The sequence below is a fragment of the Melospiza georgiana genome, chromosome 6 (genome assembly GCF_028018845.1).
Source record: "Melospiza georgiana isolate bMelGeo1 chromosome 6, bMelGeo1.pri, whole genome shotgun sequence".
NCBI lineage: Eukaryota > Metazoa > Chordata > Aves > Passeriformes > Passerellidae > Melospiza > Melospiza georgiana.
In genome coordinates this window covers 2,191,563-2,218,284 of record NC_080435.1, presented here as the reverse complement: position 1 = coordinate 2,218,284, position 26,722 = coordinate 2,191,563, and the positions used below count along the sequence as shown (strand labels likewise).

Here is a 26,722-nt window from a genome sequence, read left to right as displayed (position 1 = left end):
CCTTTTCTCTGAGCACCTGGGGCTGGACTCCTTGGTTGGATTCAGTAAGCTTTTTGCTTGCTGGGAAATTGAACAGCCGTCTTCAGGTTATTGAAATGTGTTTGCCAAAGCACACGGTTTGTTTTTGAAGCACAGCAACTGTCAACTGTCAGCAGTGCTCCAGCTTTTAGTCACACCTCCTGCACTCCTACCTCTCAATCTCCTTCCTCTTGGAGCCTCCAACGAGCTCCCGTTGCCTGCGATAAGCATGTGGTGTGCCTTTGGCACAATCAGGAAAGGAAAGGAGAAATTAAAACAGTGGCCACTCCCAAGCGAGTTACAATCCAATCAATCTCTGGCAATCTTTGCATTAAAAGCCTGCTCCTCTGCTACAAAAGCCACAGCGTTCTCATCCTCTTGCTATGTAATTTTTATTGCTGGTAGCACCTAAAAGCACAGCCCATCTCTGCCACCCAGGGACCTCGAATGCCCTGTGAGCTGTCCCAAAGACAGAGTTCTGCCAAACATGCTATCACCCTGGTCATGGCTGTGCTTTCAGCAGTGACTGGCACAAGCCTCCAGCCTTATTCCATCAAGGCTGAGAGTCAGAACCTCTTTTGAACAGGGCCTAATTCCATTGCAGGGAGTCAGTTTGCTCACACCCACCACAAAGAGCTTGTTTCCAAACCCCCTTATTAACATGGTGATGTCAAAAATATTAATTTGCAGAACTTGGATATAAAACCTCACAACAAAAAACAGAACCTGTTTTCCTCATGTTGGAGAGGCAGGGGCTGTACCTTCTGTGGGCAGCCACTGATGTGTGGAGGAACAGGGAGCTCTCTCCCACCCCAGAATTAATGATGAAAAAACCAACGACAAGAGCAGCTCTAGAAGAGTACATATCCTGCCACTCTTGGGTGGTTTCCACAGAGAGGTCTGAGGCAGGGGGGCAGTCAAGAAGAACTCAAGGGTAAGCAGAGTTCACTTAGTAATTTAAGCAATGCAAGGTTTGCACTTTTCAGGATACAGCAAAAGAAGAGCACATGACCCTGCTGAGTTATTTATTGCAATAGCTCTGAGTTAGCAAAGGTGCCTTTGTTACCCCCACAAAATGCCCTTTATAATTTTTCTTCCTTTGAAGTGCCATATCTGCCAATACTGAAAAAAATCCAAAATCTGAATGTTGGTTCAGGCACTGCACTGTATCCTGCAAAGAGCAGGAAGGACTCACAGACCTGAGTACTCAGTTGGATCTTTCTGCATTCTGGCTGGGGAGATAAGCCTGCAGTAAGAAGTAAGTGTTACTTAATACAGAAAAGGGGATGTTATCTCAGTACACAGAAACACACTGCACTGGTTTGTTCAACAAACCACACATAGTGGCTGAACTCGTGGTGACTGTCACCCCAACAGGCCACCTCAGACCCAGCTCTCAGGTGATTCATTAGATCAATTCCTCTTGCTTGGTCATTTCACCCATTCAAATCCATGCTTGGACTAGGTAGGTAAAAAAATCATACACAGACTGGGCAAAAAACTGCAGAGTTGTCCTTGTGCACAAGGAAGAAGATGCCAGAATTAATGCATCCTTCATAGGCACACCAGCACCAAGAAGCACTGGGAGTCCAGGCAAGCCCCTGCCTTGGACAAGACTTTCAGAACATGGGCCACTTTCCTGGGAGCAAACCTCTCCTCACTGGGTACAACATGAGCCAGCTTCTGTCCCTCTAACAACCACAAAAAGTGACAGCATTGAAAACATTCAAAACAGACTATTCCTATGGAAATCTATCATCTTATTTCCATAGAGATACACTAATATTACACTAAGTCCTAAGCAGAAAGGCTGCCTACTATCTGGAGCTAAAAAAAAGCCATGCTTTGTCACTAAAAATTGCTACCAGCTTATGTCACTTGTGTGCCATGCACAGCAATGCGTAACATGCACCAGCAACCATTTATCCTTCATTATCCACTTCTGACCCCAAGGGCAATTTCCATTTCTTATCCACTTTCTCTGCTTTAGAAGAAGCACAGACTGGGGGCAACAGGGCTAGGGCTGCCTTTCTTTCTCTGACATTAACTTCTGTGCAAGAGCAAAGCCTTGGGGCGGTGGGCACTCCAGCAGGAACCACTCTTCTTCACTAGGGACTGAAACAGCCTGTGCATCTTACAAGGAGGATGAAGTTAACTCTTAAATCAGTTAATTGAACTTTTAACAGGATCCATCCTTCACACTGTGAAAAGTAGCCAGGAAAATGCAGAGGAAATCAGCAGGCTTCACACTTGGCAGTGTTTCTGACAGGAACAACAGGGAGCATCTTCAGAGAGAAAAGTTCCCAGGTGTTGCACAGAAGGTGGAGGTGGTGAAGAATGGCCACAGGCTTTTCAGAGCCAGTGTAGGTGTTCTGCAACTCCTGAAGTGAAATCTTAAAGGTGCAAACCATCCTGTATTTTCTTCTATCCTCAGACACAAGAGAACAAGTTAGAGAACTCTTCTCATTGGAGGAAGTCATTACCCCCTTCCCAGTTTTCCCAGCAGAAGAAAGCAGCCTAGGATTACTGGTGGAGGTCGTTTGAACAGAGGGGAGCTTCCTAAGCCATCTTCCTGTTACTGCATTGTGTTAAAAATACACAGAGAACATTGGAATCAGTCATTTCTGTGTCCTTTGAAAGGAGACAGTCACTTAATTTAGATGCTGTGGTGCACAGAGGCAGCTCCGTGCTGGCTCTGCCAGGGAGATTACAGGGGAGTAGATTCCTGTGCAGCAGGGAATGACTGATGGAAAGCACCTCCTCACAGGTGGCTCAGGGCACATCTTGCTGGGTACATACAGAGCTGTTCACTGACTTCAGGTAAGCAAGTGGGAGCTTTCTACTTCAGATGTGATACAGTCTGCTTTAACTTTATACACAATTTAAAAGGGGGTAGCAAGGGTGAAAGATTTTCACATACGGCCAATCCTTCTGAGAGGTGATGTTAAGCACGTAACACAGCAACCCAGTGAAGCAGAGGAACTGCACTGGCAGTAAATGAGAGTGTCACAATGATTTGTTTGAACTCCTGCAGAGACAATTTAACATCATTTTGGTGACAGTGTATCAAGAACACACAGGAATTCATTCTAGTGTCAGCATAACTTTTATTTACTTATTGCTGTCAATATGCACAGTAAAGGAAGACCTGATGTGACTACCTCCTGCATACAATACTTCTGAAGAATCAGAGATTGTGGCTTTGATGGTAATAAAACAAAAATGCTGTATTCACAGGCCACAGGGTGATTTTTCTACCTGCCTGAATTACAGATGCATTCCCTAGCTATCCTTTATTCTGTTCCTTCCAGCATCACCTAATATAGACCTTGTAACTGGAAAATAGCTAGAGATTATCTGGGAGCAGCATCAAGGAAAAAAAAAATATTTCTGTATTGCTTCTTTATCACAGCCCTTCAGCCTTGTAGGAGCAAGAATTCATTTGTGGCTCTCTAGCATATAAACACAAGTAGATAAAGCACAGAAGGATCAGGTACGCTAAGGAAGGATGGAAACAATCTTCTCCTACCGTATCACCTATTATCACAAAAACATCCTCCTTCAGAGCTGGACCTTCTGATTGGATGAAACCTCCCAATGCCTGGCAGAAGGACACTAGTCAGTAACTGACTGAAATGGGAAGTACAGGCTGTGTTTTCAAAGCTTTTCCTCTGGTCACACTAGAGTGATTCCATCCAGGAGCATCACATTGTCACAGGATGTTCCTCTACCCAGCTTTAACCACTCTCCTCTGGCTGGTAAGCCAAGGCTTGCTTCCCAGCCTCATCCTTGACTTCTCCCTAGGAACAACACTAAATTGGTAGGGAATTATGTAAGTGGCCAGAAGCCAAAGGCTATAAGTGGACACTGTCACAGTCTGGATGGGACAGTAGCAAGCAACCACCTGTGTGTCACTGGACATACATAATACCCAGGGGTCCTGATGCCAGGAAAGGTACAGTAAATCTGTACTTTATCACCCCCTAACCCCTAACTGTACTTCTGCTGCTTACTTTATTCACCTTTGTATTGTCTATTTCTTAATTTCCCAATTAATAGGCAGGAGAAAACAGGGTGTCCCTCTGAGCATGCTTATCCTGTGGTCTGTAAGCACCAGGCAGTGCTGCTTCTACAGCATGGGTAATTATTAGCCAACTGCTTGCTTAAAATAGGTGGGGGAGGCTGCAAGGGGTTCCACAACAAAGTGACTCCTCTCCTGGACTCCTCTTCCACAGCCCTTGCAGCTTGCCTGAAGTGGCAGTGGGTTTTGTTGCTGGACAATCTTCACCCTCCTGCCCTCCAACTCACCTCACAGAGGTGTTGAGGAAGCCGTCAAAACTGAGTCAAAGGCTTCTTCACACTGAGGAACAGATAGCCAAGAGCTAATACATTCCCTAGTTCTGACACAGCTAGATGTCCCAGTGCAAAAAAATGTGCAAAGGTGGCCCTGGAATGTTCTGCCCACCATCAACACAACAGAATCCTCCCTCCAGCTTGCATGGATGCCATTGAGTTACCTATAAGCTCTTCTCTGTACATGATCCTCCTTGGACCCAAATCCACAGCATCATCCTGTTGTCTTCACCTTGTGTTGTTGCTGTTTGCTTGAAATTATGTAGCATCAAGACAAAAAGTTTGGCCCTGTGTTTGATACTTTTGCCTGTGCTTGGGAGGCTGGGACTGCTGCAGTCTTCAGGACATGTGCCCCACCGAAGTGCTGATTTACTGAGGGTGTGCAGCTCCTGGAGGGGATCAGGCAGAACAGGGTGAGCTGTGCTCAGTTGAGGAGATTATATATCTGGAACATAGGCTGCTAAAGGTTTCCTCAGAAGCACTTGTGTTTGGCAGACAGACTAGACAGGGAAGGAAAGGAAAGGAGAGGCACTTCCTAAGCTATGGTCTCTGGTTCACTTGAACACCGACTGTGGCATCTTGGCCAAACATGGCTTAGCGTAAGCAGCTGAAGCAAACGGGTTTGGAGAGATCAGCAGAGAAGGTCTGCCAGGCTGCAGGGAGCACTCAAACTAAAGCAAAGCCAGTAACTCAAGGGATTCCCTACACACAACTCTCCCCCACCTTGCCCACCAAATGCCACATCTCCCTTCTGAGCCTAGTGCCCAAGGCTGTACTTTTGCAGAGCTGAATGGCAGGTTACTCTCAGAAGCCCCCTCCCAAAAAGAGTCACTTTTTGTCCCCTGAAGCAGAATCCTTTTGTGACCTCATGATTTGATAGATAGTTTTCCTAAAGCGCTGGTCCCGGCTCAGTCTTTTGGCTGCTTCTTTCAGCTCTTCAATATTTTCAGCTTCTGCAGGTGAGAAGATGAAGGACTGGGACTGTTTCACTGAAACAAGAACAGGACAGAAAGGTAAGCACTCTCCACTAGGGACACAAACTGAAGATAAAGCTTCACTAGAGCTCACGAGCCATGTGACCAGCATGACTGAGCCTAACCCAGTCTGTGATTAGGCATTCTGATGAAGTCATATTTAAGTACGTTTTTTTTAGGGGCCCAAGACAATCACAGAAGTTTAGCTTTCAAAATATATAAAGAAAGGGGCAACAAGTACACAGGCTCAGTGCCTGCTCTCTGGGAAAGGAAGCTCCAAGTAGCACCATGGCTCCATTCCGCTGCTAAGGAACATAAAATAGAAACAACATTTGCAGACGTGACTGCTCTGCCAGCCCCCTGGGCACCTATCTGCTCCTGCAGGAGATGACACCCACTGTCATTCCAGGAGGCGCTGGCTCTCCGGCAGCGGAAGCGGCAGCTCTTTATGCGGCGAGTGGCAGCCTTGTGGATGTACACGGAGTTCTTCATGATCACGGGCATCTTGGCCTCCAGCTCAGCATTGCGGATGCACTCTTCAAAGAACTCTGGGAAGAGAACACCACTGTGATGGGGCAGACACCCCAAGCAATGAACCAGTCACAAGGGACTGCACTCATTGACAGGCTGAGCCAGGTAATGATGACCTTCATGAACAACAATCCATAGAGCTCCAGAATATCATCAGGAAGAACATTTGCAAATGTTCATTTTCAAAGTGACAAAACCCTCCAGTTCCTAACAAATGCATACTCAAATTTAGAAAGAACTCCAGTCATCCATTCCACATCAGTAATTCTCACAACTGCTCATGACTCAACTGCCAAAAGCCTTTTATACTGTGATAGAAGTTCTCAACTCTGAAGCCTTGCTCTTTATACTTTCTTTGAAGGACTTCTAAAACCAGTCAGGACTAACTGGAAAAGGAAGGTGTTGGCAAGTGTTGGCAACAGCAGCACGGGCACACATGGTAAGGGATTTCTTAGTAGCATAGCAAATACTAGGGCATAGTTACGTATATTATGGGCTCCAAGGAAAGCCCTATGCGCAAACTCTGACGTTATTCTGCCCTGATCTGCCACACAAACTGCTTTTCCTGCCCCATTTCCCCTCTTATGGTCTGAGCAGTGTCTGTTCTGCCATTCCAGTCTTGCTGTCCTCCTGCCTGTTGCTGGTCCATTGCTGTTCAAAAGCATCATGTGCTAATGTGCCCCAACTCTTCTATAACGGGCATGCAGAACTGCAGGAACCACTTGGAAGGACTGAGGCAATCTGTGCTGGGACTAACGTTATGGGAAACATTGCTGGTCCCTTGTTTTCTCTAGTGCTCTGCCCATCAGTACACTTTTACTCTTTTGAATAAAACATCTCCCAAAATCTAAGGTTGGAAATATCAGGAGACATTCAGCACCAGTTACTCATGTATGCCGTGTGAAGCTCCACTTGAACGCTGAGCTCAACACATCCACTTCCGCTCTGTTTTCTTACCATGGCCCTGAGCCAGTGGCATGAAGTTCAGAATCATGACTGTTTTTATCCATTTAGAAATCTTATGTAGAAATTACTGAATAATACTTTTAAAATTTAAATATATATAAATTATAAGTATGTGAATAGATATAAAACTATCTATACGTTTATTTTTCCCTGTTTACCTAACAGTGTTCAGAATACCACAGGACTTTTTGACTTTTCTATATTGGTCCAGTACATCCACCCTTCACTGAAATGAAGCCTTAACTGTACACACCTAGCACCTTAATAGACCCTTCTTCCTGCACTATAACTTGCAGGGCATGAAAAACAAGCCAGATTTGACTCAATTGAAGCTGCTTATGTCAGTTCCTAAGCCTGACTCAAGCCAAATGCCAGGGTAATGCCCCCCAAGAGAGCCCAAAAGGACCCAGCCCAAAAAATCAGAAAAAGGCAAAGAAACAGAGATAACTTGTGAGAAGCATCAGTCTGCACCTGACCCATGATCTGTAGTGCTGAGCTGATGCTGTGATTCAGCTCTGAGTAAAGATCCAAACTTCACCTGCTGGGTCACCCACCAGCACGTTGCTACAGCAACCACAGGCCTCCTTAAACTGGTGCTATTCTTTTAGCCAAGGCTGAGAAATAAAGCCTTGAGGGGAATCAGAGGACTCCTTGTAACTCAGACCTAGTTAGCAGTCAGTTTTTATAGCTCTGCCACAGCTTCCCTGTTTGACGTTTTGGAAAGTCAAGATGATTTGCTCATCTCTAGGTTTGTCTTCCACCCAGCAGAGATGGCTGGAATAATTTAATGCTCCTTTGAGAGGCTGGAATAATTTCAACCTTCTCTGAGGGCAAAACACCAACTACCTGCATAGCACATTATGGCTCCTCAAAAGGGAGATGTGGTGGAGGTACAAGAAGTTGGGAGACCACATTTATCTGCAGCTTTGCTAATTTGGAATCTTCTTTGTGTGCCTGGGAAGATAGGTAGAAATATTTCCTCTAGTGAGTTTTCTCATCAGTAGAGAACATGGATAACTAACTTACTTCTCAAGTTACTGACATCTGCTTTCATCTTCTTCTCTTTCTCCTTGTTGCAATTCAGGGAATTTAAGCCTTGCTCCAAGCTCTGCAAGGCTTCCTCAGCCTCTCTCAGCCTCTTCTCCAGATCCATGCGTACCTTCACTTCAGCCTGAGGAAGAAAATAAGAATTGCTGGAAAACAGCTTGTTTCTCAGTAAACATCTGGGAAACTCACAAGGTCTGTGAGGAACTTGCCATGGATAAAAATGAAAAGACAACAGTGATGGAAATCCTTAGAAGTATTGAAAGGCAATATAAAGGCATTTCTCATGTCTTCAGACAGAATCTGAAGTCCAGATTATTACAGTAATATTACTTTACTCTGACTTCATTTTTCAGTTTTCCTCCCCTTGCATAAACCATATGGAACCAGAGATGGTATTTCAACACATGAATTTGTGCTAATGCAAATACTTGCAGCTTAGCAGGAACAGAAGGACATCAATCCAGCTGAGACAGACTTGAGATAAAGGCAGCCAATTCCCACAAAGGGATGTACAGTGCTTAGTTTCAGAAACAAAACACAAGAGGAGTTAGAAATACTGTACTAGTTTAGCAAATGAGAGACTACACAGCTTAGGTCAATTTAGCTTTAGTCTGGCCAAGTAGATAGAAGGTGACAAGATAAGAAAATATTGGAGGTTCAGGAAAAAATAACTCAGGGGGTGGACAAAATATTGTATAAGGAGTTTGAGTGTCAAACAGCCAATTATTAACATAACCTTTACATTATTTAGATTTAAATAAAATACCATATTTGTCCAGTTACCTTTGCATAGATTACTGTACTGTCAGTTACAAAGTAGGGCTAGTCCCTCTGCTGAATTCCTCTGCTTTTGAATCCAAGTTCTTGCAGAGGTTACTGAAGATTTAAAAGTCTTAAGGTTTGTTTTTCTGAGCACAGGTGAGGAGACAAAATGTCTGCTCGGTTCTGCAACAACCATATTAGCATTTATTTGAAATCATCTTTATTCTTGATTGTGTCTACTTTCCTCTTTTACTTTTTTTCCTTCCCTCCATCTATAGGTTATGTTTTCACAGTAACAGATTAAAAGACTTGTACTGAATGGATTAATCAGGCTTCAGGATACAAAAAGAAACAGTTGTACTACATAGATATAAGACAATTTCATGTGTTACCATGATATCATAGTGCTTTGGGTAGGAAGAGACCTTAAAGATCATCTCATTCCAACCCCTTGGCCATGGGGAGGGATAATTTTCACTAGACCAGGTTTCTCAGAGCTCCAACCAACCCAGTCCTGAACACTTCCAGGATGGAATATCCACAGCTTCTCTGAGCAACTTGTTTCAATTCTTCACCACTCTCACAGTAAATAATTTATTTCTAATACCTAATCTAAACCTCTCCTCTTTCAGTTTGAAGCCAATCTCATCTGTCCTATCACTACATTGTAAAAACTCCTATAAGGTTTCTGTCTCAGAGCCTTCTCTTCCCTAGGCCAAACAGCCCCAGCTGTCTCAGCCTGTCTTCACAGGAGAGGTGCTCCAGCCCTCCAAGCACCTTGGTGGTGCTCCTCTGGGCTCACTCCAACAGGTCAATGTCCTTCCAGAGCTGGATGCAGCACTGCAGGTGGGGTCTCAGCAGAGTGGAGCACAGGGACAGAATCATCTCCCTCGCCCTGCCTGCTACTCTGCTTTGGATGCAGGCCAGGATACAGCTGGCAATATGAAGCACAGCTAATGAAGATTTATGACCAAAATGTGAACAACTAAATAAAACCAAGAGTTTGGCTTGATAGAGAATGAGTTGAAAGAGGAAATGGAAGCACTCTGAGCCCAGGGACAGCAATATGTGACGTATGCAGGGGATACCTTGAGGTCTCTCTCTGCCTGCTGTTTCTCTGCAGTCAGCTCCAAGAGCGAGTTCTGCAGCGCCTGCGACTGGGAAGAGTAAAACTCGCGCTCCTCCTCCAGTGCTCGAGACCGCTCCTCATTCTCCTTCATCCTGGTGCATGGCACAGCAAACAAAGATGACCATTCCCACCCCAGCACAACTCACAGCAAGGAAAGGAGCTCAGTGTCATGATGGGGCATGCTCAACTACCTGACTGCCCAGAGCAAAGAGATGCTAACAGGAGCACTGTGCGCTCCGTTCCAATAGCACAGGCATTGCTGGAGAAAGCCAGCTGGACAGCTCTTGAATGGAACATTCTCAACTCCCAGATGAGGCCCAGGACTACCAAACACTCCTTATGGACAGGCCATGAACACCTGTACATGCACAAGTCCTGGTTTGAAAGGAGCAGGCCCAACTGGGTGCAAGTTCAGCTGCCCTGCCTCACTCTGTCTGCTTTGAAGGATTTGTAACCTGGACTCCTGCCATTGGAACCAGACAAGCTTCTAGACTTGTCTGGTGTTGGCAACCAAAAAGCAAGTCAGCAGACAGTCACATCCTTCAGCACCACTAAGCCTGAGTAGAAGCGTCCTCTTTCCCCACTTCACCTTTTCTCTGCCAGGAGTTTCTCCTGCAGAAGTTGCTGCATCTTCTCTTCAATCTGTCGCAGGCTGCAGTGCAGTCCCCAGATGGGGCTTTGCTCCTTGCTGGGGCTGGTTGGAGGTGGGACCTGGCTCTCATTTTCTTCCAGCATCTCCAGCATTTGTTGTTTTTCCAGGGAGAGCTCCTTGAAGAAGGACAAGAGATTGTGAGTATCAGCCAAGTCTGATGTTTCTGCTCCTGTTCCTGCCTGGTTCTTCCTTACTGAGTGCCTCCATCCTTGCATCCACATGCCTCATTCAGGTAAACACAGGAATAACAAAATTTGGGTTTCATTTCATACCTGCTTCATGGGGAGCAAGCCTCCAACACAGCCTTTGCTACGAGGGGGTGAACCAGCAGGCCCCTTTGATGTGATATGCTAGTGAGGACACAGCTCAGGGACTGGAACCTTGTGCTTCTCTAGTGCATCACAGATGCAGGCAGCTTCCTTGCCTTCCCTGCTCTGCTTGCTCCTTAGTGGGAACTGGAGGCACCCCCTCTGTGGTACTTCTAAATGTGGGCAATGGGACACATCACACGGTTTGCCCTGGAAGTGTTCAATGTGCAATTAGGGCAAGAGTGGTACTTCCATAGCTTTCCAGTTCTTTCTGTCATAACTGCAGGCAAGGAGAGGAGCTCAAAGGAACAGATTTTTGGCCAAACTTGCAGGATCTGACACAAACATTAAAGAAGACCTTGCAGCTTCAGAATGCCAATTGTGTGGAAATTTCACAAAAAATATACGTTTAGAAAAGATACTTTCCATAAATCCACCAGTAAGGAAAGATTTTAATACATCAAGACTCTGTTTCCTAGATTCCCATGTACATTCCCAGGTACACTATTTCCTTGGGAATCATGCTCCCTTCTGTGAACAAAGAATGCCCCTCTGCTGCTTCAAATTCCACCAGAAGGTAGAGAGATGCAGTTAAAAAGAAAAAGCTCATCAGACTTACAGTCATGCTGGCTGGAAGGGACTTTCCAGCAGGCTCCTGCCCAGCTTGCTGTTCAGAGGCAGTCTGGCAGCACAGCAGGATATGGTCAGCTGTGGCTGTTTATAGTCTGACAACAGTCCAGGATGAAGGTTCCTCAGCCTCTCTGCCTGCCCATCTGGGGAAAATTCTCTCCCTACTGTTCCACCTAAGCCTCCTAAACTACAACTTACTCTGGTCATTGTCCCATCACCATATCACCTGGTACTGCTGAGAAAGTCTTGGTCCAGTTGTGCTCTGTGCCATTTCTCATCCTTTTCTGCAGGGGATTTTGGTGTTCATATCAGCTACCAAATGAATCTGTTCATCTGCACAGCACTTCAACCCTGGCACTAGCAGATGTTGGATTCATGGCGTGTGACAGCAGTGCTTTCAGGCCCAGATGCTGTCACTCAGGGCAGGAGCAGTCACTCACCTCCAGGGTGTTCTGTAAGGACTCTGTCAGGCTTCTCAACTCTTTCTTCTCTTCCTCCACTCCTTTGAGGGAGCGGGCTGTAAGCTCCAGCTCCCTAAAGAAGCAAAAAGGGTGACAGCTATTGCAATAACAGCCCCACAGGCTGCGCCCAGGCTGTGCCTCTCCTGGTGCAGGACCTGCAACTATTGGCTGGTATAGCCAGTCCTGGAGAGCCAGGAGTTTGCCAGGAAGCATCACATCCTGCCTTGGACACACTACAGGTGTCCAGGAACTTCACTGTGCCTCCTGATCATCAAACCCAACCCAAGAGTTACTGTGCTTCTCCAGCAAGGGCACAGCCATGGTTGCAACTGAAAGAGCTCAGACATGGCAATCACATCTAAGCAGAGACTGTGAGAACAAAAATTGTTTGCAAAAATCACACTGGCTTTTCTGAGATATTACTTAGGGAGAAAAAAAGAAGAAAAAAAAAAGAGTGATAGTAAAAAATGTCCTTTCAACACTTGGGGAAAAGCATTCGGATCCTTCTATTTCTAAGTACATTTGCTGCTAATATTTTTCATAGTTAACTTTAAAAATGACAAAACTAATCTTGGTGAGGCAACATCATCATACATCCATCGTCATTCAGCTGATGGTGGCAAACCAAATCCAGTGTCTGGACCCCACATAGCTGCTCAGTCAGCTGAACTAATTGCCTCTCTGAAATCTTCTCTTGCACCTGTCCCATGCTACCCCAACTAAACTGGGGTATCCCAGCACTTTGAAATTAAATTGCTGGAGGCCCGAGTGCAAAATGAAGCTAAGCTGTGCTCTATTGGTCACAAGCAATAGCAAATGCAGGTAAAGAGCCCACAGCCACTCCTGTTTTGGTCAATGCACAAACCAGGTGGGTTTCCAGCCTGTTTGGATTCACCACCAGAGCAGTACTTTTGCCCAATGTGGGAGCTGTGTCCTTCCCTGCCCCGCAGCCGTACCGCCGGATCTCCTCCTGCTCCAGCCGCAGCTCCCGCACCACCTCCTCAAAGCGCTGCTTCTCTGCTTCCAGCATCTGGTTCAGACGCTCCAGTTCCTGCTCCAAAAGAGAGGACAGTGATGTACACAGTCAGGAGAGGCCTCCCTGCTAACAGCACCTGGGGCTTTTAACATGGTGCTTTACCCAAGCTGTGTAGAGCTACAGGGTGTCTGACTTCACCACACTTTCGTCCAGGGGCAATTTGAAGGATGTGAGGTTGCCTGAGGATTTTCAGACATCCAGAAGTCCCAGCCAGGTTACCAAGCACCTGGAAATCTCAGACATGCTCCCTGCAGAGGTCAATTCTGCCACACATATACAGAAGGTCCAAAACTCCCTGGGAATGCTGGATGGACTTTATTGCCACAATCTTCCAAATAACACTTGTGTAATTCAATCCAGTGAGTATGAATTTCATTTGATCTTCCTCCCTGGAGTCATAAAGATAAACCTGCTGCATGGAAAGGAACAGGGAAAGGGAGCAGGGATATACCTCCATGACCCATCTCATGGCACAGGTCTTATTCCTCTCTTCTTCCACAGGACCCAGAAATTGGCTGGAGACTCTTGTGCCTCCACAAGCCTCTCTCCCTGAACGCTGACACGCCTCCAACAAGTCCCAACCTCCCAGCCCTGCCACATGGCAGCTGAAGGAAACTGGCTTGTGATGAACTCACCTCTTTTTGCTCCCTCTGCAGACATAGCTCCTCTGTTTCTTCCATTAGTTTATCTGCAAGCACACAAAAAAAGTCCAAGCACAGAGAAAAGCATTTTATATCCTCGGGATATTTAGAAACAAGAATCACTGACTTTTTGAAGCTTGAAAATGCATCATTCCCTATTCCTTTGTGTGTATCTGTCTGGGAGGGTCCAAAGGCTGAGATGGCACTAATGGGATTTTCTAAAACTTCCCTCCTGCCAAATAACTTAATAAACTAAACAAACATCTTGCTTTGTACTCATTCTAAGATTTCCTCTCAATGTTCTTAAAGAGCCTTGATGAACCATCCTTCACTATCCTCCAGCTGAGGCAGGAAAACATTCTTATCTCTGCTTCACAGATAAGGAACAAGGCACAGAAAGGCCAAGTGAGTGCAGAGAGTCACACAATATGTAGCATCAGTCAGTTTTCCTACAGATGTACTGCAATTACAGAGGCTCTCCCACCCTCCCTCTGCTGCCCCTCCTGGAGGGCCCAAGCCCTGGACCTGATGGGCTTCTGTAATGTCCATGTCTGATAGTGAAACTTGGATCCCAGCTGGGTGGAAGATAACTCAGTGTGGATTTGAGAAATTCCTCTAAGTGTTCCTCCAGAGAACCTTGACCTGCTTCCAGGAACAGTGCCCGACCTCAATGCTTGACTACAGGATGGACACAGATCATTGAAGGTAAGGCTAATGAAGCAGAAGCCTTAGCACTTATATAGAAATAGTTCATGTCATAAGAAAGTAGCCAACTGTGACAATTCATCAGCTCTGAATGTTCTTGTCATGGACCAAAGAACATGGTGAGATACATATTTTATATTCCAAATATCTCCTGTTTGACACAGAATGTGTATTCCTCTATTTCTCCACTACCTTTTCTTTTATCATACTAAAGAGTTCTTTAGTCTTTAAAGCCCTTTCATTTGCTCTGATGGTAGCAAAATAATATTTTGATGGGACTTTCCTGTTTCTAATTTTCCTCCCATTTCTGTCTCTTCAGGTCCTCCTCTCATCATCCCCTGTTATTCCTTTGTCAAGTGTGGAACCAGTTCTCCCTGCTTGCCTCATGTATGAGCCCATCCATCACCTCACATGGGTGAATGGTGTTCAGATGGACAGAGTAAACACACCTTGGTACTTGAGCTATGATCCCTGCTACATGTGCTGAGATCAGCCCTGATCAGTGTGGTTGCAGAAATGCAAAAAGCTCTGTAAGACTCCTCCAGTGGCTTGACAATTAGGAGTCGATAGCATGAGCCCCTGCTCACAGCATCACCAGCCTGAAGCACCCAAATTTCTGCTATCTTATTTAAAGCAGATAACTCTCCAGACAAGTCACTGGGCCCACACTTGTGACCCACAGCCCCCAGGTCACAAGGTCTCTGAGACCTGAGGAATGCTGTAACTTAGAGGGAATCTGGGTTAAAAGAGCTGCTCTCCCTTGGCTGTTCCTATAGGCAGTAAGGGGAAGAGATAACTGGACCTGCCAAGGCAGTCAGAGCATACAAGGTATCAGGCCATGCAGAGGCTGGTTCCTAAATAGGGGATTTGGATTACATAATCCCCTTTCTTCATATCTAGATTATTTCAGGTTCATCTGTTCTTTCTCTACTGTCTACAGAGAGAGCACTGGCAAATTAGCCACTGTCATTAGATACCTCAAACAAGCCCATGTAAATGCTCTCACTTCCAAACTGAACAACGTCAGCAAACACAAAGATCAAGTTGAGTAAGACCAAAAAAAGCACCAGCTAGGTGAATAAAACTCATGTATGAAAAGTTGTGACCAACCTCAGAAGTATCAGTCCTGTCCAACTGAGGGAGATAAAGGTATTGTCTGTTTGCCTGTGAGCAGCTGAAACCAGCACATCCAAACCTCTCAGGGGTGGCAAATGTTTGTACAGATGAGCCATGGAGGACTGCAGCATGGTGGGCAAAGCAGGTTTCTTCTTTACACTCCACACAGATGTCCAGATCCCACCTTAAATTTTGCATGTTTTGACTCCCTTCAGACCTGAATTTCAGCTGACTGCTCAAAAGCTTCATCCAGAGAAAACCTATAGCTGCTTGGCTTGACCACAGTGACAACTCCAGGAGAAGCAAAATTACTATTTTGGCCTCTATTGCTTTTCAAAGTAAGAGTTTCCTACCTAAATATTCCTGTTTCTCCTTGGCCAGCTGTAGTCCTTGAGCTTCCAGGCTCTCGATCATGGCTTCCCCTAGCTGGGCATTCTTCCAGGTCCTAGGGAGAGCAGACATAAAGCAGGCAATGTGAGAGAGCTAAGGGTCTAGGACAGGGGACTCAGCCTAGCAAACTGCCAAGGAATTCAGACATGCAGACTCTCATCAGCTGGGACCACGAGTCTCTAAAAGTTTTCTCCACAAATGAATTGGAAAAATTTCCCTGGCATTCAGTATTTTTTTTTTTTTCAATACATGGGCTGTACATCAACACCTCACAGCTATTCAAATGTTTTTCCCAGTGTTTTGGAGATTTTTATACTGAACCTAATTTTGAGGGCTCTCCAGACCAATCCAGCACATTCACAGCCTTCAACTGCAACAGGATGTACCTGGAACCCTTTAAATGACAGACTTTAGAACCAGATTTTAGGTTTAACTCTAGTAACTTCCCACTGCCAGCAACATTGTCTTCTGCAGCCCTTCCAATATTTTGTTGTTAGAGTCACTCTTCCCCTTGAGCCTTTGACCACTTATTGGCCTTTTACCTTTGGTCTTTCTGGTATCCATCATCCATCCTGGAAGTAACCAAACCCTCCTCTGCTAAAGTTGTAAGCTACTAGGACTTGGTGTCTGGCCCTGCACTGTGAGTCAAGTGCTTTTTCCTGACAATGAAGAGCCAGAGATAAAAGCCAGACAAGATGCTGGCAAGTAGGGAATGTTAGAGGCAGCAGGCATATTCAAAGAGCACCTAGTGTTATTGTAGGGCCACTGGCCAGAGGATCTCAAGGTCTCTTAAACACTTTATGAAGCAAAGCTAAAAAAAAGGGCCTGTGCAGCAAATACCCATTACTGATTGAGTTCACAGACAGGCTAGGCTTTAGTACAGATATTAAACATCAAGGACAAGCACACACAAAACCCAAAAGTAGAACCAGAAATTGAGTTTGCTGCTCCATTCATGTTTCATTAGAAAAAAAATCTACACATATAAAATGCATAACATTAAAACATACCTAAAATTGATTCCAATATGTTTATATAGATGTGCATACAGGAACAGCAATTGTTGCCCAGAAATTCTGCCATCTTTGTTAAATCCTAAGGGATCTTCTAAATATTAAATATCTGTAAAGCTTCCTGTATCAGGTCTCTTTGTGAACAACTTGATATTGTAGCTTTTTGGAAACCGTTAATTTGGCAATCTCCGATTTCAAGGCAAGCTGTACTTTGTCTCTTATAAAAGCCAGATGAATAAATTAAACACACACCACCCCAGGGACCAGGCAGCTCACAGCTCCAGCAGCCCAGGCTCTTTGCAGATATATGTGTTTCTTGTCAGCTAATAAGGCTATTTCTAAAGTAGAGAGAAAATTAGAACACTAATTTAAAAGGTGCTGTTTTGCCCACAGGTAGACATCTTCATCTTGAGTGAGAATATGTGGGTGTGAATGTGTTTTCTCACTAACATTCCCTGTTACAGGATGAATCTGATCCCAGAGAAGCAAACAGGTCAAGATGGGTGTGGGGGGGGATGACAGAGTTTATCATATGATTACATGGAGGGTTTCAAAACATCTGCAGCCTTTAAGGTGTCTGTTTACAGAGTCACCTTTTCAGTGCTCCCTCCCTTTCCCAGACTAACAAGACATTTCCCTGTCAATTACTCAAAGGTTGCTGCAAAGTCACCCACTGCTGTGTGACTTTGAAAATGCACTTGGATCACCATGTAGCATTTAAGCTTTTATTCCTACATCTGCTGGAACCAGTGCTGGTGTAACCACAGCTACAGGGAGATACCAGGCTATACCCTCAGCTGAGGGGCAAGCAAGAGCTTCTTCTATTTTGTATTTCTTGCCAAGTGAGTTTTCATCAGAAATAGCTACATTGCTTAAAGTATTGGAAAGCACAGGGCCAGGAAGGCTCATGGGACAAGTAGAAAGCCCTTGCCTGAAAAAAAAAAACCAAACCCAAAGCTGTAGAGAATCTCCATCACATATACACCTCAATCACTGTCTGTTCCAGTTCTGCAGCACTGGGAATACCTGTTTAGGTAAAATGCAGTGAAAGCTTTCTTGGTAGCACCCACAGCCAATTTTTGGAGACAGTCAGCACTTTATAGTCCACAGGATGTAAGTTCTAGGGGCAGGTGGTCTGCTGTATGATAGCAGCCACTTGTAGCTTCTGTTTTAAATGCTACTGCTGGAATATTAAAGCGTGGGCTAGAGAAAAGGCTGGCTCTGTGACAAATGCAGCAGTGCAGGGCTTACTTGTGCACACCCATCCTGAGTTGTGCTGCCCTCCTCCTTCCCTCCCATACACACCTGAAAGATGAACTTGGTCCCAAATTATTGCCCTTGGCAGCAGTGGATCTAAACATTGGCAAAGGCAAGTGTGGACCTAGGCTAGTCAATAAAAATCTCCAAACTGCTCTGTGTCTGTCACTTCTCCTCTGCAGTGGCCAAGGCTGCTCGTGCCCAGGGGATGGCAGATCTCTGCCTTGGGTCTTGTGTCCCACAGGACCCCTGCTCCCAAGGATCTTCAGGGCCAGCTTCGTGTGGCAGCTCACACACTGCCACAGAGGGAACAGCTCGCACAGAGCTTGGCTTGCACTGATCCACCGTAACATCAGGTTCCCATTATTACAAATCTACATTTTGGGCCTCACAACATTGAAATTAACTGAGATATTGCCTTAGCATGCACGTGTACATGCACACACTGGGATTACAAGTTAAACAGCTTCTGTCCCTGCAGTGGTAAGAGACCACACATGTTATGCAGCCAGGAAGGGCAGAGCAAAATGCTCATTGCTTTAAGCCTCAGAGCTGAATGGTAGGCTCTGCCCTAAAATCCAGGAAGTTTCTATATCTCATTTGGGAAAGTCAAATCCCTGTTTTAGTGTTATCTCTTCCTGCATCTGCTGAGATTTAGAAGGAGCCTGCTCTGGCTTTGCAGAACAGCTGTTCATTGCACTGTCAGGCTCCTGGGTGCTGGGGGACTGCAGAGCTGGAGGCCAACAAACTGCAAATCTCTGTCCAGCATTCTCAGCAGAGTGTGAACCAGTACTGAATGCAGACAGCAATCAAACTCTCTCACCCCTGCAGGTGGGCTGGAAATGCTTTGCTAACACTGCCTCTCCTGGGATTTAGGCTGCCTCCACATTTCACAATTAAACTGTTTTGAGAGGCCAAATCCTGCTGCTGCACGGCCTGGGCACCTGCAGATCTGGGCAGAAGGAATCACACCCCACAGACACAGAAGTGCATCACAATTACTGTTATTGATCAGAACTGTGCTGCTGAGGTCCCTGCTCATGGCAGGACATAGAGCCACATGGCAGCTGCTCACTAGCTTCATGTTTTGCCTGTTCTGCTCTTACTTTACCCCAAATTCATATGGAGGGGTTGTCTGACCTCCACTTCCATCAAACTTGCAAACCTTGCTTCCCACACAAAATGGACCAGGAGGGTTCCCACATCACTGAGGCACGAGAGAGGGGTAGCAGATGGAACTCAGTGTATCAGCATTTGGCAGATGACAGCCTGGGGTGGTGAGCAGAGAGACACACTGCACTACAAGGTGGGAAGCTTTGCATCAGCTTTAGAGCACTCCCCTTTAGAGTAAGGATGGGTCCAGGAGGCAAATAAAGCTATCACTGGTTTTGAGGAGCTTGTCTGACTCCCCATAGCCCTTCTAGTCAGGCTTCTTCCTCTTTATCCTTTATACATCTACAGAGCAGATCAAAGCAAATAAGGAATAGAAAGGAGCTTACACTTTTCCAGACTCCTGCAGCATCTCCAGCCACTGAGCCTGCTCAAACTCTGATTCGGCTGCTAGAACAATGTTACCCTGGAAGAGGGGAGGGGAGGGGGGAAAAAAACCCAGATTAGAGAGGCTGGTGCCTTATGCACCTCTGTGCACCCCTGGCATGAACTGGACACAGCTGTGGTGGGAGGAGAGCCCACCATAGCCCTCCACCTCCCCAGGAAGCATCACACGGGAGCAAATACGACCTAGGCCTACCACACATTGGGAAGTGTGCACACAGCAAACAGCCACAGCAGGAATAACACTGACAGGGCAACATGGGCTCTAGGGCTCCTGAGAATCTGTCCACTGCTCTGCTAGTAGCCCAAAACCTGGTGTCAGAAAGTGCAAGTTTCCTTACTGGTTGTGTTGAGGGGGCTTGGGATTCTAAGTCACCTTTGCCTTCAGGATAGTCTGTCAAGAGAGGGTAGGCATACCTTGGTGGGGAGGGAAAAGTCTGCCAGTCCAGCTCTGCTCATCAGCATTAACCTGTTCTGTGGTGTTTGGAGGTTTTTAGAAGAAAAGGAATCTACTTACATGGAAGTCTTCATGAGAGATCTTTATGGCATAAGGCATGTTGGCCTCTTCTTTGGGCTCCACAATGCAGCCTCCCAGGGGTATGACACCCTGGAGATAAACCAGAGCACTCTCATCAGTCAGAAAAATCAAGTATAACTATCAACTAACCAGGAGCTGAACTTTCAGTCACTTTGTTGGCCCCTGCCCTGTCTACCTTGGGAGACACACAATTCCTGCAAAGCAGAGGGACTCTCATCACCACCAGGAAACCCCCAGCCAGTATCTGGAAGGGGTAAGGACGGCAGTCCTGCCTTCAGCATGGAGGGAAGCTGTTAGAACATGGAAGCAGAAACTGTTTCATCAAGGAGGAAGTGATCTCCCAAGAGGGGCAAATGTTGCAGATTCAGTGTGGTATCATGAGAGAGGCTGTGCATCCATGGCAGTCACTGACAGCACTCAAACCCCACAGCGCTGTGCGGGGCAGGCAGGCAGCTGGCTGTGACAGCCAGGATGGGTGGAATCAGCACCTTCAGGAGCTCGTGGGCTACATCAGCCTGCAGTGACTACAGAGGACAAAAGCAGCTCAGAGCACAGGGTCCCCTGGAGCTCCAGGCAGTAGAGCTACAGAGGGCTCTCAGGTGCTGAGGGCAGGTGGGCTGCCAAGTGCAAGTACAGGTTAGAAACAAGAGCCATATGGAGCTCTCAGCCCTACCACTGGCTTTGCCAACATTATTTTTATAGCCAGATGATTAGTTGATTAGATCATGAAAATAAAGGAATATATCTACTATCAGGTAAAAAAAAAAAAATAGAAGTCATATGCCCACTGAATCATCATCAGCCTCTCTTTTGAGGCTTTCCTGAACCTGTGAGATGTCTTGGGCTTACTGGAACTTACCTCTTCATCATCTGCTGGGGCCATGGAGGAAGGGGGAGGGAATGCTAGAAAGAAAATAACTCCCTCCTTGTGCAAACACTGCTCACCTTCGGATGGATATTGAAGTATTTATTGCTTTCAAAACTCTTCTTCTCACTCTCAGCATAGTACAGCAGGAAGCTTTCCTTAATGATGAAGAACCTTTAAGACAGAGAAGGCAAATACATTCTGGTGAAATGGAGGTTGTGGTTCACAGCACTAGAAAATCCCCACCTGACTAAAGCTGCTTTCTGATCACGAGAGTTCACCACTCCCACCTAAGACTAAGGTGAGGTGCCTCACTTTGCTCACAGCCAGGAGCTGGTGCTTAACAGCAAGTGCCAAGCTGAGGTACTTTGTGCTTGCAGGCACCAACAGGCACCACCAGAGCTGAGGGCAAGCTACAGGCTCTCAGGGCACTGGGACAGCACTCTGTGCCCCAGGCAGGACCACAGACTTTTGGCCCCTCTATGTGTGTGCTCTCTCTCGCTCACGGGTTGAATTCAACCTACTGGAGAGAGCTGCTCTTTTATTCAAGGGTTTCTTGCATGGGCTAAGCCCAACTAAATGCTTATTGTACAATGTGCTGCCTGTGACCCTCTTCCCTTCCCAGCACAGCCAGAGGGAAATGTTTCCAGTCTAACAGAATCACAGCCTAGCATCCCCAAGTGACTCTTGAGGCAAAAATTGGCCACCAAAGCACTCAGGAGCAGAAATAAATTTGAGAGATATTTTTAAGCAGAGCACCTGGCAAACTCTCCTGTCACTGACCTTCACAACTCCAAAGGAAATTGAATATTTTTTTTTCTCATACGTGTAACATTAAAATAGGCCTTGTTCTGCTCACTTAGCCGTAGGTATGCTCTGGTGATCATTGTGTAGTAACCACAAAATAGCACAGCTTCTGCAAGCCAAGCCTCTAACTTACTGGAGGGTGTCCTCAAAATTATGATTAAAGGAGTGCCACCTTTAACTTATTTGGATTTTTGAAATGCCCCTGGGAGGGTTCCTCCTCTCTTCAAAAATTGAGGTTGCACGTATTCTGCAGGCAGTGGTACAGGGGAGAGATACCTGACTTAGTTTCAATTTGGTCTAAATCTCTGCAGCACTCAAAAATTACGAAGAGCATCTGAAAAAAAAAATGGGGACAAGTGTAATAGGGAGGTTTCAAAAGAGCAAATGACAAAGAAAATGTATTGTTCTGTTCTGTACATATTTTCTGACACGAGAAAGAGGGATTTGGAAAGAAAGTGAAAGGCAAGAAGGTGAAAATGATTCAAAAATGCCTTTTTACACTCCACAAAACACAGCTGTGTAAATCACTTTCATATGGTGCTGAGGACAAGAGATCGTGAGAAAACTGGAAAGGATAAGACATTTCTGTGAATAATAAGAACATTCCCAAGAAACCCTCCTGTTTCTGGGAGGGAATAAGAGAAGACCTCTACAGGCAGTGCTGGCCACTTGTGCAGCCTGGGCATTGCTGCACCTTTCCTTGGAGCCACATTTAGTAATGGGCTAGAGGACAAGGGGGCTGATCCACAAGGACAATGCTAATGCCTTCATGTGCCCCCATCCCCTCCCAGGCCTCTCCTGAAGTGGATGGGCTGCCAGGTGGAGCCAAGTTCTGCCTCCAGTACAGATGAGCACAGCAATCTGGTACCAGTTTAGTTCCAAAAGCTAAAGGAAGACATTGAAGCTGGCAGAGAATTATAACAATAATAATAATAAATATAAATAATTATTAATTATTATTAATATCATTATTTTACTCAGGTGAAAACTTTACTGCTTCCGTCAGCTTCTTTCTCTTTCTCTTCTGCTATGGCTCTGGGAACACAGATGAAATTGCCAAATGCCATGGGAACAGAGACCACAGGCTCTTGGGGCAATAAAAGAACAGAGCTAAACTTTTCAATGTTGGCAGCAAACTCAAGCTCTGGATCACTTTGTACCTTCTCCAAAGTGTTAGAAAGTGACAGTCATTGAGCAGGTGCATATTTACATCCATAAATCTTCAGAACATACAAACACCAGCAGCAGTTATTGTTCCCCAGTTTTTTTCTTCTCCTTCCCTCTCATCTATACCTGTTCATGTTGGCATCAGAGGTGGGGAGAAGCAGGGACTTTGCCAAGGCTGACATCAGAGACCTCCAGAGAGCAGACAAGGCTTGTTCCTGGTTTCTCCTGTCCACATCACTTCTGTGAACAGCAGCCTTGTGCCTTCTGGATTAATTTTTCCTCACATCTCTGGCCTTTAACTCTATAAGAAAGTTTTCCTTTGAGTAGCTGCATCTTTCTGTTTTCTCCAACTCTATGCTTAGTTCAAGGAGGACTTCATTTTTTAGAGAGAAATGTTGCCTTATCTGCACAATAAATACAGACATAACCTCTTAAAAGAACAAACCTGCCTGCCCAATGGCCTGTGCTTGGTCCAGTGAGTCACAGGGAACCAGATACTGTGGGAACAAATATGAATCTAGAGATGCCAAAAGTCAACACACCACATGAAACAGAGAAAGTTAAATCATCACTTTCAACACTCTTTTCCGTCTGACTAATATAAAAAAAAATTGCCAAACAAGTAAAGATATTGATCTTGAACTGTGTGATTTTTTAATCTAAATGTTATCCCCCAGTTAAAGCCAGAGTTTAGTTTGTTGCATACTTTTTATTGCTCAGTGCTGATAATCCTCATATTATAGATTATGCTTCTATGGAATCCAAAATCAAAGCAAAAATAAGAACAAAACGTAGCACAAAGCTCTGAAAAACGATATGTCTCTCACAGATAAATAAACTTTTAGATCCCTGATTTCACAGATGTGGAGAGAAAATAGGGGATTTGGAATGAAAATATACAAAATAAGAGTTTAGAAAATAAGAAGAACAAAATCTCACTATAAGCAATGAAGGAAAAACATTGAAAATCTGGTTAGCTTGTGCACATAATGTATTTATGCTCAGATCATATTCCCTCATCTACCTTTACCTGGAAAGCAACACCAGAGCAACTAAGACCATTACTTTAAATGACCTTCAGGACAAAGTCTCCATGCAGCAATCCAGGGGCAGTTGATGCAGCATGGTGAAAAGAGGGATGAAGAAAAATAACAGAGGAGACAGTTACAAGACTCAAGGGCAGGTTGAAGACTAAAGCAGCAGCCAGGTGAGTAAGAGCAGAAAGGGAAAAGATGGTCAAGGGAGAATGGGGAGAGACACCCAGTTAGGACTGTGATTGGAGGACTGGAGACACTGAACATGTGTCTGAATTAGGCACAGATGTGGCAGCAGGAGAAAAGGAAGTGCTGTAAAGGCAGGGCAAGATTTTGAATACAAACAAGAACCCAAAAAAGAAGCAATTTAAAAACAGAGCAGAGCTCAAAACCTTGGAGAACACCAGCAAAGGTGTGCTAGATGAGGCAGGCTGGCACAGCCACACTCTACAGGCAGCACAGGTAATGCAAGGGCCATTCATGTGGTCAGCTGCTCTGGTCACCCATCCCTGCTGCTGGATCCTGCTCTGAGGAACCACTGCAACCACAGTATAATTAAACCAGAATAGCAGAGGAATGGCAACAATTTGAGTGACTCTGATGTAAAGCAGAAACAACAGCTCTGTACTGGACAAATTGAGACACCTGATCTCTGTGGAATAAGTGCTTTTTGTATTACAGAGAGCTAATGAAATTAATTAGCTACTCTTTGTACAAGTTTTTGACATGGCAATGGCCCAGATGAAGTAGTTACACTATAAAACTGCAGTGGTCTCTTTGCAATGCCACTGACAGGACTGGCGCAAAAGACAAAAAATTCTCTCTTAACTGTGCTGTGTTTCCCTCCTTCCAACCTGTCATCTCTGACAGATTTATGGAGACATACAGGCATATTTTGTGTTTTGTTCTCTCTCTTCTTGTGCTTCACCTTGCTTTTCTGATGTTCAGTTGTCCACCAAAGAGATTGCCCTTCCTGGCACTGTCCCATTGAACCCCAAAGTCTCAGACATGGATGGTGACAGTTTAGAGCCTGACATTTCTTTATGGGACTCAGATTATTCATGGTAAAGAAGGGTATGCCACTTCCATCCTGGAAAGCTACAGCACCCTATTCATGCCATATCCAGGGTGGGTACACACATGATGCATTTCACTCCAGCCTCTGTGCCAGGCTCATGCCATTACCAGTAAAACTTTTGTAGCAGGAGAGGCTAAATTGCTTGTTAGGCATTGGGAGGAAGAAGCTGTTCAGAAGAGGAGGACTGTTAGTCAGTGACTGAGGATATGATTTGCCAAAGCCACTCCAGCAGTGACCCAAGCTTAGACTGCTCAAAAGCAGCACTAAACTCAGAAGACAGTTGCTTCTCTGTTGGATAGATATTACTTTACAAGAAAAGAAAATCCACATTAGGAATAGCCCTCCCTTTCTTTAAGAGACAGGCATTAGGATGCTGCTAATGGCATTTCAAAAATCAAGCTCTGAAAGGCAGCATGCTCAGATGTCAGCCCTGGCAGATAAACACAGCTACACAGGTCCAGAAGCATCCAGCCCACTCTTGGACAGTACCTGAAGCAGCACACAAATATTATATTTGGGCTTCAGAGCAGACCATTGCATGGGCAAAAGAAAGGACTGAAAATGCTCCACACAGGTGCCCCAGGTCAAGTTCAGCTGTCTCCACAGGTGCCATCAGATTTGGCCCTGACTAAAACAAGGCTCTGTTTATCCCTTCCTCCTCCCTGCATAGCCTGTACTGCTGTGAAATTCCAAAACCTGGGATTTCCATCACCAAAGTACTGGACGCCATGCCTGGACACCTTTTCCTTCATCTGCTATCTAGTCAGATTCCATCCTTCCCTGAAACAGTTGCTTTTCTTCTCAGTTGCTCCAGAAGTATTGCTGCTACAGACAAATGAATGGGATCAAGCCAGTAAATATCATGTACCTCCCACATAGACCCATCTTCATGGCTGATGGCCTGATGAGATCAATCCTCCCCTTAAAGACAGGCTATCTCCCATATCTTGGAAAGACTTTCCTTGGGAGTGAGAGTAGTACAGTTATCCCAGATTTCAGGACAAAGCATACATTTATCAGAGACCAAGTCCTCAATGACATCCAGATATAGTCAATCTTTTTTCTTTATTTAACCGGAGTGAAAACATCTCTTCTCCTTTTCATAAAAAAATGTACTTGACCAGCTATGTGCTGGTGGGCATGGGGAAAAAGAGGAGGAAATGAATGAATTGCTCCTTATCTCCCCCTAATGATTTGTTATAATACCATGCAAGTTTGTTTTACTTTAAGGCAAGTCTCTCCCATGATAAAACAAACAAAGCAACAACACATTGCTCCTCCTGTTCAAATCTTTTTACCCCAGTACTCACTTCCTTCCAAACCCTACAGATTCCATATTCAACTCTAACTGACCTGTGTCTGGTCCCCCAGGACCCTCAGCTGCTGTGCTTGCAACCAACCTTCCACATCACCCCTGCCCCACATCACCTCCCCTTCTGCTCCCAGCTGCTATCACTAAAACATTCACCACTTGCTGAAGATGGGGTGATTTCTAGGAATAGAACAGCACTAAATAAATAATGACAGAGGGAACAGAGATGGGCCATTTGCCTGCAAGATATTTTTATTAGGGAGAGCCTTTTAAGAATGCCTCATCCATGGCAAATTACCTTCCCCTCTGTTATTCTGTCCATTTATTTTCCGTAACACAATCACAGTAGTTTCCAGGCATAATTCATTTATTTATCAA

The 26,722-nt window shown here is 45.3% G+C and overlaps 1 protein-coding gene across 3 annotated transcripts in view; it reads right to left on the bottom strand.

The window, feature by feature from the left end:
- Nucleotides 1-3,117: 3,117 nt before the first annotated feature.
- Nucleotides 3,118-26,722, bottom strand: part of PLEKHD1 (pleckstrin homology and coiled-coil domain containing D1) — a 30,486-nt gene continuing 6,881 nt past the window's right edge. For all 3 annotated transcript variants that reach the window (XM_058025910.1, XM_058025908.1, XM_058025909.1), the window contains 12 exons: nt 21,027-21,120; nt 20,061-20,150; nt 19,489-19,565; nt 15,683-15,774; nt 13,503-13,555; nt 12,788-12,882; nt 11,811-11,904; nt 10,370-10,548; nt 9,740-9,872; nt 7,869-8,013; nt 5,744-5,893; nt 3,118-5,360 (listed from right to left, as the gene is read on the bottom strand). In XM_058025910.1, coding sequence (XP_057881893.1) covers nt 5,200-5,360; nt 5,744-5,893; nt 7,869-8,013; nt 9,740-9,872; nt 10,370-10,548; nt 11,811-11,904; nt 12,788-12,882; nt 13,503-13,555; nt 15,683-15,774; nt 19,489-19,565; nt 20,061-20,150; nt 21,027-21,120 — 1,363 coding nt within the window. In that variant the 3' untranslated portion in view covers nt 3,118-5,199. The remainder of the gene's footprint in view (nt 5,361-5,743; nt 5,894-7,868; nt 8,014-9,739; nt 9,873-10,369; nt 10,549-11,810; nt 11,905-12,787; nt 12,883-13,502; nt 13,556-15,682; nt 15,775-19,488; nt 19,566-20,060; nt 20,151-21,026; nt 21,121-26,722) is intronic.